This window comes from Symphalangus syndactylus, chromosome 13 (genome assembly GCF_028878055.3).
Source record: "Symphalangus syndactylus isolate Jambi chromosome 13, NHGRI_mSymSyn1-v2.1_pri, whole genome shotgun sequence".
Taxonomy (NCBI): Eukaryota; Metazoa; Chordata; class Mammalia; order Primates; family Hylobatidae; genus Symphalangus; species Symphalangus syndactylus.
Window position 1 is genome coordinate 87,687,926 of NC_072435.2, and position 18,901 is coordinate 87,706,826.

Below are 18,901 nucleotides of genomic sequence, written 5' to 3' on the forward strand. Positions count from 1 at the left end.
ATTTTAAAAATTTTTGTAGAAAGTAAGATCGAGAGATAGTAACTGGGTGAAGTGGTGAGTGAAAAAGCTAAAGTGATCCTAGGTTGCATAGACAGATGTGCAGCTGCTGAAAATAAGGATGTTATAATTTTCCTGCCCTCTGCCTTGGTCAGAGCATATCAGAATCTTGTAGGCCAAGCGCTGTGTCTCACGTCTGTAATCCCAGCACTCTTGGAGGCCGAGGTGAGCAGATCACGAGGTCAGGAGATCGAGACCTTCCTGGTTGATGTGGTGAAACCTCGTCTCTACTAAAAATACAAAAAATTAGCTGGGTGTGGTGGCGGGCACCTGTAGTCCCAGCTACTTGGGAGACTGAGGCAGGAGAATGGTGTGAACCCGGGAGGTGGAACTTGCAGTGAGTCAAGATTGTGCCACTGCACTCCAGCCTGGGTGACAGGGCGAGACTCTGTCTCAAAAAAAAAAAAAAAAAGAATCTTGTAATCTGATAAGAACACCACTTCTTCAAAGGGGTATAGATACACTGAACCCCAGTCTGAGAATAGTGACCAGAATTGGAAAGGGATGCTAAATGAGTTCACTTGAGGAACAGCTGAAGATTCTGGAAGATACTTAGAACAGGGGCAGAGATACCTTTAAATATCCAAGGACAAGGACAAGGATGTATCTCTGTGAATACAAAGGTTAAAACAAGCACCAATATATGGTACATTAAGCACTAATGTTTATTGAGAACGTATTACATGTCAGGCACAAGCCATGCAATACATGCATTAATTTATGAGGAAACAGACTCTGAGAAATAATTGTCCCAAGTTGATGGAGTTTGGATACAAACTCAAGCAGTCTGGCTCTAGAGCCCATGTCTTAAGTATTAGGTTATCTTGACAATGCAGCAAAATATATTTCAACTCAACAGAAGAAAAACTCCCTAACTGCCCAGGATGTTTAAAGGTGAAATATATTATTTTACTCAAAAAAAGTAGTGAGTTTCTTGTCACTAGCAGAATGTTAGGGGAGGTCATATAACCACTTGGAAGGCTAAAGCAGAGATAGCTAGTTTTCTCCACTATCTATGTTCTCCTCTGTTTCCTGGTTGTACACTTGGACTGCATGTGCCAGTCTCCTTGCTGTTAGCTGTGGGCTGGTGGCTTCTGGCTGATAAAATGTGAGTGACAGTGGTACCTGCCAAATCCAGGCTGCCCTTTAACTGCCCCTTCCACCCTACCAACCCTTTGTGTGAGCCTCACCCCCTTGCCCCATCTGCTGGCTGAAAGGGGAATACCTTGGTTATCTAGAAGAAGGAAGAGCCACAAGATGGAAGGAACTTGGATCCCTGAATGGCATAGCCTCTTCCTGCTAATCTGCAATGAAATAAGACATGAGTGAAAAATAAACTTCATTTAGGAGAAGCCAATAAAATTTTGAAGTTTTTGTTAAAGCAGTCACCTTGTTATGATGAATACAGAGGGCAGAATTTAAGTACTTGATGGGAGATTAAACTCATTATTGTTTAATGTCTACTCAATCTTGACATTCTTTGACTTTTGGATCAAGAAGCAAAGCAGATTTTGAGAATATCCTAATTTAAAAAAACCTTATAACCCCCAACATATTCCTGGACACACAAAAAACGTGTTTGCTTTCACACTATAAAAATGCACTGAAGGAACAGTTCCTCTTTCTCCTTAGAGACTATTCTTCAATAAGTTCTCCTGTAATTGAATAGGAAACCCAGCTACAGTTAAATTAGGAGGAATGTGCATGGCTGACTCTGAGTCTGGCCCTAAAGACCTTTAGACAGTGGCACTTGTCTAGTGAACTTACAACTGAGCTGGCAGGTCACAGCCTTGCTTAGCTTCTTGAGAAGTATTTGTAAACATGGGAGGTGTCAATGCATCACATCTCCCAGAGCATCACGGCAGCTCTGACCTCTGCTACTTATCTACCCTTGTACCAGGTAGGGTTATTTGTCATAGGGAAGAGAATCTGATTCTAGTGAGCTAAAATTAATAATAACAAAAAGTTGAGAGGTAACTCAGAGAAAGGTGAATTACCAGGCTTTCAAAAGGACAAGGACCAGAGCATGTGGATACGATGTCTTCAAGATGCTACTGTTGGAATGGACCATCTTCAAAATGTCTTGGTCCCTGTATCACGTAGCTAAATATTCCAATTCCTGGAAAAGAACGTCTGAGTGGCCAGCTCTTGACTGAATTAGTATTCTGTTGCTGCTGTGACAAACTGTGACTAACTTAATGGCATAAAACAACCCAAATTTACTACTTCAAAGCTTCTGTGGGTTAAAAGGCTGAATGAACTCAACTGGGTCCTCTATTAGGGGCTCATATGGCCAAAATCAAGTTGCCGGTAGTGCTGAGCTCCGTCCTGGAGTCTCTGGAGAAGAATGTTCTTCCAGCATCATTCAGGTTGTTGGCCAAATCCAGTTTCTTGTGATTCTAGGACTGAAGTTCCCATTGCCTTGCTGGCTGTCAGCCAAGGACCAGGTTTTGTCCTAGAGACTGCTTGCATCCTTCCTCATGCTTTACCTGTAATCCTCTCCAGCACTGGTGAACGAATCCCTCTTATACATTGGGTCTCTCTGACTTTTCCTTCTGCTGCATCACTCTGATTCCAGCAAGACAGTGTTCTCTACTTTTAAGGGCTCAAATCATTATGTTGCACCCACCAGGTTATCCAGAATAATCTCCCTATCTTTGTTTTGTTTTTGTTTTTAAACAGTCTCACTCTGTCACCCAGGCTGAAGGACAGTGGTGCAATCTCAACTTAGTGCAACCTCTGCCTCCCAGGTTGAAGCAATTCTCCTGCCTCAGCCTCCCAAATAGCTGCAACTACAGGCATCTGCCACCAGGCCCAGCTAATTTATGTATTTTTAGTAGAGACAGGGTTTTACCATTTTGCCCAGGCCAGTCTCAAACTCCTGATCTCAAGTGGCCCACCTCCCTCAGCTGTCCAAAGTGCTGGGATTACAGGTGTAAGCACTGCGCTGGTCTAGTCTCCCTGTCTTAAGGTTTGTAACTACGTCTGCAAAGCCCTTTTTGCCATGCAATGTAACATATTCACAGGCTCCAGGGATCAGGGCATGGACATCATTTGGGGGCCGTGCTGCCTACCACACTCACCCTTTCACTGATAAGCCCACCAAGCTGACCTTCCATAAGCAGAAGTCAATCCTCTAAGGGAAATCAAGGTGCCACTCCTAAAAGAAGAGTGAGTGGGGTGCTGAGAAGATGACAGCAATCGCTCTCTTTTAACTTTCCAGTTAGAACTGACATCCACAGCCAATCTCTGAAATAAGCATATCCTTAACTTACAGGTGTCTGAGCAGCTAGGCTCAAGACCAGACAATTAAGAAGTATGAAAAGATGAAAGACAATAAATGATGGGTTTGATCTTCGTATGTCACTCTGAGCAGTGAGTCGGGAAATTCCTTTCTTCATTAAATCATTAACCAACACCACATCAACACCATCACGTAAGGCACTTTGTTATGGGCTACAAAGTTCCAAAAAACTCCATGCTCTGTATTTGAAGAGTTCATAATATAGGTCAGTGGTCTGCAAACTTTTGAGGACATAAAAATTACCTGGGAATTTGCTAAAAATGAAGATTCCTAGGCCCACTGCTATGGTTTGAGTGTGGCGCCCCCTTCAAAATTCATGTTGAAGCCTAATCATCAAGGTAATGATATTAGAGAGTGGAGCTTCTGGGATGTGATTAGGTCATGAGGACTCCTCCCTCATGCACAGATTAAGGCCCTATCTAATGGGGTTGTGAGAGTGAGTTTGCTGTTTTCAGCTCTTTTTCCATGTGAGAACACAGTGTTCCTCCTCTCTGGTGGATACAGCATCAAAGTGCCATCTTGGAAGCAGAGATCAGCCTCCCCTAGACAATCGTACCTGCTGGGGCCTTGATCTTCGACTTCCCAGACTCCAGAACTGTGAGGAATAAATTTCTGTTCCTTAAAATTACAGTCTCAAGTGGTCTGTTATAGCAGCACAAAATACACTAAGACGTCCACTGCCAGAGACACTGTTTCAGAAGATGTGGGCAAAGGCCCCACAAATCAACATCTAATATAATGTCAGCTACATAATAGGTGCTCAGTAAACAGTTTTGATGAATGAATGATTATAATTTTTTTTAGAGATGGGGTCTTGCTCTGTTGCCCAAGGTGGAGTGCAGTGGTATGATCATAGCTCACTGCAGCTTTAAACTCCTGGGCTCAAATTATTCTCCCACTTCAGCCTCTTGAGTAGCTGGGACTACAGATGCATGTCAGCACACCCTGATTTAAAAAAATGTTTTGTAGAGACAGGGTCTCACTTTGTTGCCTAGGCTGGTCTCAACCTCCTGGCTCCAAAACTGTTGGGATTACAGGCATGAACCACCATGCCTGGCATGAATTTAATTAATGCATCCATTGATTCTAATGCAGAAAGTCCATGAAGCACCCGTGGAGGAAAGTTGACCATCTGGGCAAAAACTCAATCAGGCAGTTAGTGGAGATCAATTGAATAGGGTGCTTTGGCTTTGTCATTCAAAATGTTCAGGCAAAAAAAATCAACACCCCTTATTTATGAAGTTGATTCCTGCTTCCTTTTAAAGAAACTGAATTTAGTCTAAAATAAAGTAAGAAAAAAATCCGGAAGCAGAGAGGAAATAAGAGACATATCCAGGAATTTTAAGCAGAATGAGGTCATAGGAAGTTGTTGTTTTCCTGCATCTTTTTATTTTTTTTTTAAGCAGGAAAATTCCACCCAAGAAACAGATCAGTTGATCTTGCACCTGTGCTCCTGTGTCTGGCACTTATCTGGGTCAAATTGGGAGAGCAGCCCCCGGTCCTGGAAATAGACAACCAACCCTGTCACTGGGACACACAGCACGTACAGCCATTCTTATTGCCAGACGTCCTCACCCAGCATCCATCAGGGAGCAGGTTCCATGCCATTTAGACAGCATACCAGATGCACAAAATCACACAGGGACATCTGACCAAACTTCCTTTCCCTTCACACATCCATCTCCCAGGTCCAGATCCTTGAAGTACCTACCTCTCTTGGTGTTCTTGCAAACGTATCCAATATGATTTGCTTTCAGAAGGGTTAAGAGAGCAGGCTTTGAATTCAGATGGCCTGGACTCTACTCTTATTGGAACATTTCTAGGCATGTGCCTTAGGATAAATTACATAACCTGTCTGTGCCTCAGTTTACTCATCTGTAAATGGAAGATGCTAGCAATATCTACATCATAGGGTTCCTGGGAGGATTACATGAGATAACGCATGTAGAGCACAGTGCCTGGTCCTCTTAAGTGCTACAGAATAGGTGAATGATGGTGAGATATCATCTCCCAGGGTTCTAGCCTCTTCTCTTGCACCACTCTAGGACAAGCCCTGACTTCAGAGTTGTACCGGCCAATTGCTATATAGCTAGAAATCCTGGTCTGGGGATGATTCTGTCCCACCACTGCCCACTGTGGGTACAGTGCTTTTCACCATGCACTCCCACAGGTAAGTACACATAGGCTACGAGTAGCCCTCAGCCCGCCTCATCATGGACGTGTGTTATAATAAATATGTATTAATTATGCTGTTTTCTTATAGAGGAAAGTCCTGGTGTTAGTTGCCTTGAAGTCAGACACCCAGAGAGAAGCACAAGTTTTCAGATTAATTCATCGCTTGATTCTTACCCCTGAAGTCATATCTCTGGATCTCTGGTTCTCACATTATAAATTTCAATGATTCTTTTTCTCTATGGCCATGACATTCATATCCTGTGTAATATGGGGAAACTGAGGTATGAATGGCATCATTCAAAAAGCACCTGCAATTTTTCTTTGCCAAGCACTTACAGCTTTTTCTCATGTTGCTTTCAAAAAGTCATTGAAATATTGTTACATATATTTTGTAGATGAGGAAATGAATATTCAAATGCATTAGGTATCTTGTCCAAGTTCTTACAGCAGAAAGTAGAGAAATAAATTTGAATTACAGCTCTTCTACCTCTTGGCTTATGCTCTTTTCATGACACTGGGAATAAATGTCTGAACAAGCATGACTTCATGTTTCAACTATTTATCAAATACCTGTTTTCTACTAAGATCTTGCACTCACTCAGTGGGATCCTCTGAAGCCTGCTGATTATTTGTCCTTTGGCATTTATCACTCTCTGTGGGACCTTACTTTCCTGTGGTAAAGTTTTATTGTTATTAAAAAGTATTATTTGACAATAAATGTAGAAATCCTACAGATCATACCCAACAACATGTCTAACGTCAGCACACAATGTCTAACAATCATTGATGAATTCTTTATTTCAAACATAAGCAATAACCTAATTAAGGAAGGTATTTTTAATAAATTGACACTTTTTGACATAACCATATTTCAAGTGGCTCCATTGTTTTCTTTTTCTTTTTCTTTTTTCTTTTTTTTTTTTTTTGAGAAAGGGTCTCACTCTGTTGCCCAGACTGGAGTGCAGTGGCAACATCATAGCTCACTACAGCCTCGACCTCTCTGGGCTCAAGCAATCCTCCCATCTCAGCCTCCCAAGTAGCTGGGACTACAGGTGTGTACCATCGTGCCAGGCTAATTTTTCATATTTTGTAGAGACGGGGTTTTGCCTGGTTGCCCGAGTTGGTCTCAAACTCCTGGGTGTTCCACCCGCCTTGGCCTCCCAAAGTGCTGGGATTATAGGCATGAGCCTCAAGTGGCTACTTTTTAGGGTTGAAATTTATATTGGCTATCAACTAGCTTCTCTAGTTAGTATTTGAGATCTGCTAACTAATTTCTATTACCATCCAACTTGTCAACATTTGTTGAAATATAACTGTCCTCACTTTTCTTGTGTGAACATTGAATACACTTTCAGACTAAATTTTGTTTATTACTGAATGTCTTATTCTTTAGTAAAGTTAATAATATTTCTTAACACTTTGCCTTCTACAAGTGAATAACTTGTTTGTGATGGCTACCTCTTTTTTCCTCTTAGCCTGTCACAGGTATTATGGGTAAAAATTAGCATGGCTGGGCAAAAACAATGAAAGAAATACACTTGCCTGGGAAAGCTGGGGAGGGGGAAATGAATATAATTCAAAATACCATATATTTATTGAACACTATTGGAATATATGTCCTGTTGGAAATGTAAAAGTGACATATGCTCTCTTTGTGGGTCTCAGACTTTTAGGATCTAGTTGAGGGAACTGGACTTATACACAAAATACAATTCAACAACATTATGATCTAGAAAATCCATGAGCTAAAGTCTTTGGCAAAGACATTAGGTAATATGAGGAGTCAGGAAAAGGAGAAATTACTGTGGGCTGGAATGGTCTGGGAACATGAGACGGAGGAATTGGCTTGTTACTGGAGAAAGGATGAGGTTCAAAGAGATGGAAAAAAAAAGAGAAGGAAGAAAAGAAATGAGGAAAAATAGGTTGCCAGAAAGAACAAGGAAGAAGAGAGGCAGGTAAGCAGTGGATTTTGCCCTAGGGAAGGTAATATAACTAGAGGCGGCAGTTTCTAACAGGCCATGATGAATAAGATACACTTTAGCCCTCACTGGTATGTGCAAAAGTTCAAATTTGGAAATTCAAGCTTACATGACAGTAAATATATGTTGGGAAAAAAAATAACTGGTAAACATTTACATCAGCTCTTTTTCCTAAAGAGAAACCTATTCCATGCTATGAAATATTTGTCACAATTCTGGTTTCAAAATACTTGCTCTACTTTTCCAAGCCACAAGAGGAAACATTCTCTCTGCCAACACTCTCTGACCTTAACCAGTTTCTCCACTACGTCTACTCTTAAGCTCTCTTTAGAGCTGTGTGTATCTCGTCTTTATGTAAACCTCCTGATGATATAGTTATAGAGATATTCAGGCAACTTTTTCATGAACTTTACCAGGAAAGACATTTCTAGCAGGAGAGCATGAATAGAAATGGACTCTTCCCCAGTCTACTGGGTTCTGATTGTGGTCACTCTAACTATAAAAAGTGTGCAAAAATCATGAACAGATTATTTTGTTTCCTTGGGGTCCCTAAAAATTTCAAGGTATCTGTATTAGCACAGGAAGATTTAAATTGATTTCTCAACACATTCAGGTTTCTTATGAACTTTTTTAAGATAAATTTCCTCCAGCATTCAGAAACTCATATATTACAGAATAAAAAATAAAGCAGAAAATTAGTGTATCTGGCTAAAAATGAGAGCAGGGTTCTATCTCATTTTGGAAAGTCACTAAGACAGTCACAATACCATTAATGATAAAATGTTATCATTAGTTAATTATTAGATGTGTTTTTGTATGCCAGCCACATAATATATACTCATATATGTACCACCTACATTTCTAGATGTAAATGTGAGGGAATTATGGTAGTATCTACCTCGTATGATTGCTGGATGATTTAAATGAGCAGTTATCTCAAAAACTTGGTACAGAAAGCAGAAACTTTTAGTTATTAAGATTCTTACTATTCCAATATTTGAATAAAACAGTGACCTGCTAAGAAACCCCAATAATATTCTGATACATCAAAACTTTCTGGCATTAGATGTTTCTAATCTAACATCTTCATATTACTTTTTTTATGTTTCAATTATCTACATTCAATAGTAAATGTGTTTCTAAACACTGGATGCATTTTTAACTGAATGTGTTTTGTACCACATTTTGACAACTTTTGTTTTAACTATGATTCAGCTTATAACAAAACAAAACAATGCATCTTCTCTCCACTGTTAATAAGGTTAATGAAAAGTTGACTTATGAAAAAAATCCTAATTTATGCACGTTCTCATTGTTTTCCTTGCTAAGGACATTAGCACCTGACGATTCTGTAACAAAGAATTACCATGGGATGAAACTTTGATACAAATATCTTCAGTCAATACAATGTGCTTGATTTTACCTCGATGAGATTTTTCTTTTCTTCTTTCTTTTTTGAGACAGGGATTTGCTGTGTTACCCAGGCTAGCCTCAAACCCCTGGCCCCTGGCCTCAAGTGATCCTCTCGCCTCTGCTTCCCAAAGTGCTGGGTATTACAGATGTGAGTCACTGAATCCAGCCTCACTTAGATGGCTTTCTTAGTGAATTATTTTATCTGGTTCTAAAACTTTTTGACAATATTCTCAAATATTTATGGATTTTATAACATAATTTATGGATTACATAGTTATGAATTTTATAAATGATTTTGTGGTATTGCCACAGATCATCACCATTGTACAGGATGTATCACATAACCATAGTTTAATATATTTTCATCAACTATAGACCAAACAAAGGCTGGTCAGGACCAGGGCATGCATGCATTTTATATGTGTGGTGCCTATTGGAATATGCCAGGCCTCCTGTGAAAAAATCAGTAAGTGCTTATCTCATAGGACCAACAGCCCAACATTGCTGAAGTCACTACCACACTTTGCACTTATCTCCATGTGGAAATAGATAGCCACTGTTGAATTCCGGTGAGAACGACACGTCTGAAATCTCTCAGCTTCACAACCCCTATTACAGCCCTCAGAGAATCTTCTCACAAACAACAACTTTAGGAGGTGATGTTCCTAGAATGAATCAGTTTCTAAAATTAAAAATGAAAACAATGACAAGGAGAAGGGAGGGTCAGGGAGGAAAGGCTGATGCTACTAAAAGACAAAAGACAGTATAACCTCTTATGAGGATGGTCCGGACACTCAGGGAAACGCGGGAAGAAATAAAAGATAGGAGTTTGAACCACACTATGATGGCTAACTTCATGTGTGGACCCGACTGATCTATGGGGCACCCAGAAAGCTTGTAAAGCACTATTTCTGGGTGCGTCTGTGAGGGTGTTTTTGGAAGAGATCAACACTTGAGTCAGTAGACTGAGTAAAGCAGATGGTCCTCACCAATGTGGATGCACATTGTTTAATCTGTTGAGTGCCTGGATAGAACAAAAAAGGCAAAAGAAGGGTGAATTCCGTTTCTCGTCTTAAGCTGGGACATCCATCCTTTCCTACCCTCAGACATGAGAGGTTTGGATTCCTGGGCCTTTGGTCCCAAGGACTGACACCGGTGGCCACCTCTGGTTTCAGGTCTTTGGCCCCAGATTGTAAGTTACACCATCAGCTTCCTTGGTTCTTGGGCCTTAAGACTCAAGCTAAAATACACTACCAGCTTCCCTTGTTCTCTAGCGTAGGGACAGCAAATCATGAAACCTTCTGCCTCCATAATCATATAAGTCAATTCCCATAATAAATCTGTGCTTATTTATCTATAGCTTTCCTTTTGGTTCTGTTTCTCCAAAGAACCTTAATGTACACGATATGACCTAACCTGTAGTAATGATAACCTTATGCAGGTTTGAATAAGATGATGGTATTCTCAGTATCTGGGAGGTATGAGCTAGAGTGATGAACCACCCCAGTGAGCCTAGGAATGAGGAGATTTCTGAAATGTGGGATATTTGGTGTCAAAACCAGGAAATAACATAGCCATATGGAAAACGAATAGAACTACCGTATGATTCAGCAACCCAACCACTGGGAATTTACCCAAAGGAAAGGAAACCAGTATATAAAAGAGAATCTGCACCCCCATGTTTATTGCAGCACTCTTCTCAATAGCCAAGATGTGGACTCAACCTAGGAGACTGGATGAATGGACAAAGAAAATGTGGCATATGTACACCATGAAATACTTATCAGCTATAAAAAAAGAATTAGCCAAAGCAGTGGTAAGTGCCTGTCATCCCAGCTCCTTGGGAGGCTGAGGTGGGAGGATCTCTTGAGGCCAGAAGTTTGAGACCAGCCGGGGCAACATAATAAGACACGGTCTCTAAAAAAATTTAAAAATAGGCCTTCCTTAAAAAAAGAATAAAATCATGTCATTCACGGCAACATAGATGGGACCGGAGGACGTTAATATTAAGTGAAATTAGCCAGAACAGCAAGTTAAACCCCACATATTCTCATGCATATGCGGAAGCTAAAAAAACGTTGATCTCATAGAAGTAAAAAGTAGAACAGAGGATGCTGGAGACTAGAAAAGGTAGGGAGAAGGAAGGGAGAGGGAAAAATTTGTTAACAGATACAAAAACAAAATTACAGTTAGATAGGGGGAATTAATTCCAGCATCCTGTAGCACTATACGATGCCTATAGTTAATAATAATACGTTAATTAGTCTCAAATAGCTAGAAGGAGGATATTGAATGTTCCCAACACACACAAAAAAATGATAATGTATGACATGATGGATATGGTGGTTATCCTGATTTGATCACTCTACATTATATGTATCAACACATCACTATGTACCCCATAAATATGTAGAATTTTTATTTGTCCATTTAAAAAAGATAATAAATTTAAAAATAAAATAAAAACTAAATTAGTGTTCCATGAAAACCTGAATGAACTGGTCACCCTACGTCTGCCCGTCTAGATGGCTGCTCAAAGTTTCCCAGGCTCCACGTCAAGTTGTTCCACTGCTCACTGGAACTTCCCTAGTCAGGTTGGGCAAATACTAATTTACAGCAATGGTGAATTTATCACTGACATTTCTTCAGTTCCCCTCTTTGGCATCTGCTTCTTCTTTTCTGTAATGCTGTTTGTTGAAATGCCCAACATTCTTTTTCTTCCCTAGAGCTATTCAGGGTGACCTTTCTTTTCACATTTTCCCATGCCACTTCCATTACGTCAAAACAAAACAGTCCTGTGTGGCCACTGCTCATGACCTTGTTTCCTGCCATGTGAAGATAGGATCAGCTGCTCTTTCTTCTCCTCCTTTTTTTTTAGAGACAGGATCTCTCTCTGTCACCCAGACTGGAGTGCAATGGCACAGTCATAGCTTGCTGCAGCCTCGAACTCCTGGACCTCCTCAGCCTCCTGAGTAGCTGGGACTACAGGTGTACACCACCATGCCTTCCTAATCTTTTATATATATATTTTTTTTTGTAGAGATGGGGTATTACTCTGTCACCCAGGCTGAAGATCAGCTGCTCTTTCTAATGTGTGGTTAGATAAGAAGATCTGTCTCCCACGGGATAAAATACTACCTGGAATAAAGGTATCTTTAAAATAATCCCAGAGAAGAAAACATTTTTATAGTATGACAGAGGCAGAGAAAACAGAGAATATTTGTTAAGGCAGGACTTTCACCACTCGCAGTACAATCATCTGTCTATTACCTTTATACCTTACACGGGCTGGCACTGCTGGGGGTACAAAGTAGATGCCAAACTTCGCAATGGTTAGATTCATGTTTAAAAAGCCATTGGATCAAACCTTTGTGAAAGTTTCCAGCTTTTTTCTGCTCCAAATATGTGTCCATTATAAAAGAATCTCAAGAGCATAACTGCCAAGATAGTCTATGTCCATGAGTATTTCAACGTCTCTCATGAAATCTGTTCCCATCATTAATGAAGATATTGTATGAGCAGTATTCCACATAAACTAGGCGCTCAATAATGATTCATTGGCCAATGGAGGGTCATTAATGCACTACAATCTTTTATGCAGGGGGCCCACAGAAATCAGTATGATCCCATAGGAATCCTTTTCTTTTCCTTTGAGAAAGAAACAGAGAGTGGCTTGTATTAGGTTTCTTGTGTGTGTTGTGAGGCGGAAAGATATGAAAAGAAACTTGATCAGAGCATAAATGTGGACCCGTGGGATAGGAGAGAATGAGGGAATAAAGGAAGAAAACATAGATTATAGACGGGAAAATCAAACCTATTAAAACTGATAATTTTCGAATACTAAAAATGTACATTCATTTGAACAAAAAGATTCTATAAAGCAAGATTTCTCTGTTCTTACCAGCACTACCATGCCCAAACTACCTTAGGAAATGAATAGCAGAGTCAAACTTAAAAGCACCTGAAATTTAAAACAAAAACCAATTGACATTCTATTTAAGAAAAGCAAACAGATGGGCCTGCTAATAATGTCAAAGTCTTGTCTACAAAGAGAAAAACAAACCTGGAACCTGAAGTCAAACAAGTTCAAAATAAAAAGCAAACCAATAAACAGAAACCAACATAGACAGAAGTTACTACCATCTCCCTCAGCCTGTGGAATTCTGGAACTTCTCTTTCTTTCTCCCCTTTTTCTTCTCTCACCTGGAAGACGAGCAGAGTGAACACATCAGGGGTTGTCAGTTCCCCAGATGGCACCACATTCATAAACCACCAACTCCAGGAGAACGTAGGAAGCTTAGTCAAGGCCAAAGTTCTCTTTGGATATTCCACATGGGCTTCAAGACAAAAGAAAAAAAGTTTGCTTGAGAATATCTTCATATCTATTAGTTTGAACCATGCAAAATTACAGTTTTTACAGGTAAAATGAGTGCATATTGGCAATTTCAAATGATTGACCCTAATACATTATGCTTTTGGGTATAGAAATATTCAGATCTTAAACATATGCTGTTACATACAAAATCAGGTATATTCCTGCTTCTATAATTAAAGCAAAGAGAATTTCTTTTGGTAACTACTCCTTCTGACATGAGGTATGAACCAAGTTCAGGAGCCCGAAAGGTCTGGGTCTGGGTCATTTCTCCACCTCTCACTTGTCCCACCATCTTGGTCGGTCATTGTGTTCTGAGCTGTCTCATAAAACATCTGCTATGACTTTCCTTTCTCGTGATAGGGTGGCTTTCCATCGTTGGCACTTCGTTGGCCTTATTGGTATGCTTTATACACTGGTCTCATTTCCAAATTGGCATTATTGTTGTTATGATTCCTGCTGCTCTCCCACATTTCCCATCTTTCTCCCGATCTCTCTCACCTGTACATTTCTTACTTTTTCTCCTGTGCTTCCTTCTTCCCATAATCATTGCCCAAGTGTGTCTTCTTTCTTCTCCTTGGCACATTTCCTTTGCCCTCTCTCACATACGCAGAGACGGATCTTGGTTTTCCTTCTGAAATCTCATAGTTTGGAGGTAAACTTGTTAGCAAAGCCATTGAGAAGAGAAAAAAAGGGAAACATAAGGGAAACCAAGTCACTATCTCTCTCATTTCCTGGTTTCTAGAAGTAAGACCCAAAGAACTCACTGTTTCAGCACTTTCAGCTCAGGCCAAACTAGGGTGATCAAACTGAGCTTCTGAGTGCTGATCAAAACCTATAAAACCAAGTAGACAGACCATCTACAAATCTTCACTGTTAAATACCATAAAGAATGAAAAGGTCACTAATCGGTAAGACTATATGTGTGATAATTAAATTTATGCATCAACCTGGCTAGGCTAAAGGATGACCAGGTAGCTGGTAAAACATTATTCTCGGCGTGTCCATAAGAGTGTTTTCGGAAGAGATCAGCATTTGAATTGGTGAACTTAGTAAAGCAGATGGCTCTCACCAATAAGGGCAGGCATCGTCTAATCTGTCGAAAGCTTGAATAAAACAAAAAGAGGAAGGGAAAATTTGCTTCTTCTCTTCTTGATCTAGTATATCATCTTCTCCTGCCCTTGGAAATGAGTGGGCCTTCAGACTTAAACCAGGAGTTACCCCTTTGGCTTCCCTGGTTCTCAGTTCTTTGGACTTGGACTGAATTACGCTGCCAGCTTTCCTGGTTCTCCAGCTTGCAGATGGCAGATCATGAGACTTCTTGGCCTCCATAATTGTGTGAGTCAATTTCCATTTTATTTACATATCCAGTCATGCATTGCTTAACAATGGAGATAGGTTCTGAGAAATGTATCGTTAAGTGATTTCATCATTGTGCAAACATCATAGAGTGTAATTACACAAACCTAAACAGCATAAACTACTACACGTCTAGGCTACATGGTGTAGCCTGTAACATCATGATAAGTATGTATAACATTATGATAAGTATGTATGTATCTACCATATCTAAATGTAGAAAAGGTACAGTAAAAATATGGTATAATCTTATGGGATCACCATCATATATGCAATCCTTTGTAGACTGAAATGTCATTGTGTAGTGCATGACTGTATATGCACACACACACACACACACACACACACACACTATTGGTTCTTTTTGTATGAAGAGCCCTAATACAATATGTTATACATTTGTATTGACTGTATTTCAAAATTTATGGTTTTGGTGAAACATATGTGGAGATGGGGCATAGGTGTGTGAACTGGGATAGTGTCCTGCTGATGAATGGATGGGAGGCATCATTTGGGACAAACCCAGGGCATCAGTGTATAGATATCAAGAGCTCAACAAGAGCACTTTATGGCAAAACCCCCCACAAGACCTCTCAGAAGTTGTGAAAAATGTTTCTGCTAAAAGTTTCTTTATGACAGATGACATTTATGGATAAAATAGGGATTAGCAGGATTCTTTAAATACTTTCGAACACTGACCTTCATTTCTACCAGGCAGTGGGGCCCCAAGTGCAGAGCCATAGGAAGTACAAGTCTGGGAGATACTAGGCTGCACTGTCTGTAGAGAATCTGAAAAATAATAGAATCAATGAAATGCAGTTTGGTATAATTATTGCCATGCATCATAATTCTAAATCATACTAGCGGTCAAATACTCTTCCCTGAAAAAACATTTTCTTGGTTTGAATTCTAAATAATTGTTGTGGTCACCACTGAGCTTTTAAATATATAAATGGTTTCAAGTTTGCATATTTTTATTACCTGTTCCTTAACAAACATTGAATCCGACATGAAAATGATTATGGGAAACATCCGGGTATACAGTCCCTGACTCTTAAGGACTCAGGTAAATACTTAGGGTATTTCATGCCCCTAGTCTTTGGGGTACCACATGTTTCTTCTTCAAATCACAGATTCAGAATCAAGAATGATAACACAGTGATTGTGTAGACAAAATAACTGAACCAAAATTGCTTGCTTCTGTCATTCTATGGGACCACTTAGAGTTTTTACTTGTGCTTAAAATTTTGAATAGTAAAACAGAGTGTGAACTTCATGCTGGAATATTTTTGGCTTTTTAGACACAATTTTAAGTACATGAAATGTTTTTACAAGACTAAGTAACATCACTGAAATTACAGCTTTCTTCTTTTTAAAACTGGTATTTGTTTTAAAACTAAAGAGCAAATCAAGAAAAGCATAATTATTACTGATCATTACAGGATTATTACTGAAAAAGAAATGTATGGAATAGAGGAGGAAGGAATTAACAAATGATCCACTCTGGGTGTTGAAAACACCAATAAGCCACTGCTTCCAGGAAGTGCCTAAGACAGAGGTGGCTTGGCTTGCTGGGTCACAGCATGTAAGGAAACTGCTGGGCCACATGCCACCATCCTCAGTTGTCCAGATAGATAATCCCATAGCCCCACGGGGAAATAATCTTTAATTATGATATAGCTGACACCATTCAAAGCACTATGCTAAGTCCTTTATGTGAATTAACTTTTGTCAAATTTATTTTTCACAAATAACCCAAATATGTATACCACTATTATCCTACTTTACAGAGGAGAAACTAAGCTCCTAAAATTTAAATATCTAACCCAAGTTAAGACTGCTAGTCACCCTAGGCTATTAACTCAGGTATAATAACATTATGCTACTGTCTGCAGCTTTGACTATGCCTGAATTGTAGCGTCATGCTATCTAACTAAAAAGCTGAAGGAATTAAAATGAGCCATAGGGCTCAATTTCATAAAAGGAGAGAAAATACTGGGGAAAAGTGATAATGCAGAGTTTAAAATATTTTTGTAAAAGTGCCAGAGATTGAGTATAACAAGTGTGACCAAAAAAAAAAAAAGGAAGAAGGTAAAAAAAAAAAGAGGGAGGTCTGAGAAATAGAAATATCAGAGGAAGGAAATAAAGGAGGGTGAGAGTAAATTCTCTTTTAGCATTCAGGTTCCACAGATTGCACAAATCACATTTCTTTTTTTACCAACTAAGGAACAATAACACTTGACCTAACATTTCATTGCAGTTAGCTAAAGGATGCTAGAAAAACTATGTTTCAGTGGTTTGCTCTAATTTCTTCAGGAATAGAGAAAAGTGACAAAAAGATCAGAGAAGAGAAGAAAGGAAACTATCAGAAAAATAGAGAATTGGAGTAGGATATAACATATTTGGGTTTAAGGTAAAATTTTATGCTGTAATGTTAAGTATCTTGCTCCTTCAGTTTGGTCCCTGGAACAGCAGCATCAGAATCTGCTGAGGGCTTGTTAAAAAGGCAGAATCTCAGGTCCCATCCCAGACTCACTGAATCAGAATATAAATACTGACAAGATGCCCCGGGATTCATATGCACAGTACAGCTGGCAAAGTTCCATTGTAGCCTGTGATTGTTTTCTGCAACTTAGTATTTCTGAGTTTTCCCAAGGAAGAAAACCCAGGCCTTAGCTGCTGGCAGACTTGTGTTTCTCCTTTACTTACTAGCTGCATGACTCATGAGCAAGGAAATCAAACTTTATGTGCCTCAGTTTCCTCATCTATAAAATGGAGACTATAATAATCATCTCCTAGGCTTGTTTTGAGGATGTTCAATAAATGCTCCTTTCATTCCTCTATTTACAGACCTGCCGCAGACAATTCTGCTAGCAGCCTTTGTGCTATTATCTGTTTTCTAAACTTAGTAATTGAGTGTTATCTGGAGACTAAACTCTGAAATAAATAAGCTGATTATTTATCTATTTTCTCAAAACAACAGAATACGATTTAGCAAATTACCTCTTAAGATATTATTTTACATTTCTATATTCTCCTACCCTGAGTTGATGTGTGAGCAATATGTCACTTTCATAAAGCCAGGTACACATTATGGACAGGTAAGTAAAAAACATATTATTTATTCTACGTTTTTGTCCAAGAATTTTAAATTTCAACTGCTGCGCGTGTGTTGGTAACGTAAAACAAACTCAGTACAGTAGTATTCAGTACAGTATTTAAGCCCCTATACTTAAACATATTCCTTGTACAAATGAAGTTACATGAAAAGCAAATTTGTGTGAGATATTGTAGATGAAAGTAAATTAGTCTTTATGTTCCCCACAAATTGAAACGCATTTCAAAAACTCTGTGTATGTGTGTGTGTGACAGAGTGTGTGTGAGAGAGAGACAGACAGAGAGATACGCTTTGGTTGCCTCCATAAGCTGGCTGCTGTGATTAATAAGACCAAGTTTTCTAAAGAAAATGAGATCATAACAAAAGCCCTCTTTATGCCTATCTTTTATCAGGGGCAAAAAGGGAAGAGACAAAACAGCATGAAATGATGAGACCAAGTGATGAAAATTCATTCACAATGATTACTTTCAAGAGTAATTTCTCTTGGGTAATTCAGCAGCCTGTTACTATGGCTCTCTGGAGTGATAGCTAATGTAAATGAAGCCACTAAAAGTGGATTATCCTGACAAGAATATACTCAGCCAATAATGCAACAGAAATCCATTCAAAGCATTCGGGAAAAATTCAAAAGAATAAATATTCTTTTTTTTTTTTTTTTAAAGTTAATGACCTACAATCCATTTCTTCCCTGACTAACAAGCAGCAAGCACTTAAAAATATCCAGCCAGGATGAAATAGAAACCCACCTGACTTGTTAATATTTTTGTTTGGTCCCAGGGACTCAGATTCTAAGCCAAATTCTTTGAGCGATCTTGGCAAATGTCTCGAATTATTTTTGCCAACTTTTCTTTATCTTGGAAAAAAAAGTTTCATGAATGGGTGTCAAGGGATCCAAAATTGATTAGTTTTAAAAACCTTTCTTGCAGATACGTATGGCACCGTAAAAATGTATTAGAAAAAAAGTAAGTACTCTGTAGTGTGAAAAATTCTTAAAGGACACCCTCTTTTACAAACTCACAAAAACAGCCTTTGGAATACCCACATGAAGTAGCTGTTGTTTTTGCTTTCTATATACCTACATCTTGGCTATTATAAAAAGACTGGTTTTTGGCCAAGTGTGGTGG

The 18,901-nt window shown here is 39.2% G+C and overlaps 1 protein-coding gene across 3 annotated transcripts in view; it reads right to left on the reverse strand.

The window, feature by feature from the left end:
• The window catches only part of LOC129460298 (putative uncharacterized protein CLLU1-AS1), a 41,575-nt gene that overhangs the window by 20,612 nt on the left and 2,062 nt on the right, over positions 1–18,901 (reverse strand). Inside the window, exons 2-4 of one of the 3 annotated variants that reach the window (XM_063614298.1) lie at positions 15,359–15,448; positions 13,817–13,976; positions 13,132–13,265 (exon numbers count right to left, since the gene is read on the reverse strand). In XM_063614298.1, coding sequence (XP_063470368.1) covers positions 13,226–13,265; positions 13,817–13,976; positions 15,359–15,448 — 290 coding nt within the window. In that variant the 3' untranslated portion in view covers positions 13,132–13,225. Of the gene's footprint in view, positions 1–1,282; positions 1,362–13,131; positions 13,266–13,816; positions 13,977–15,358; positions 15,449–18,901 lie in introns of those variants that run through there. The other 2 variants (XM_063614297.1, XR_010114891.1) reach the window with 2 other exon arrangements.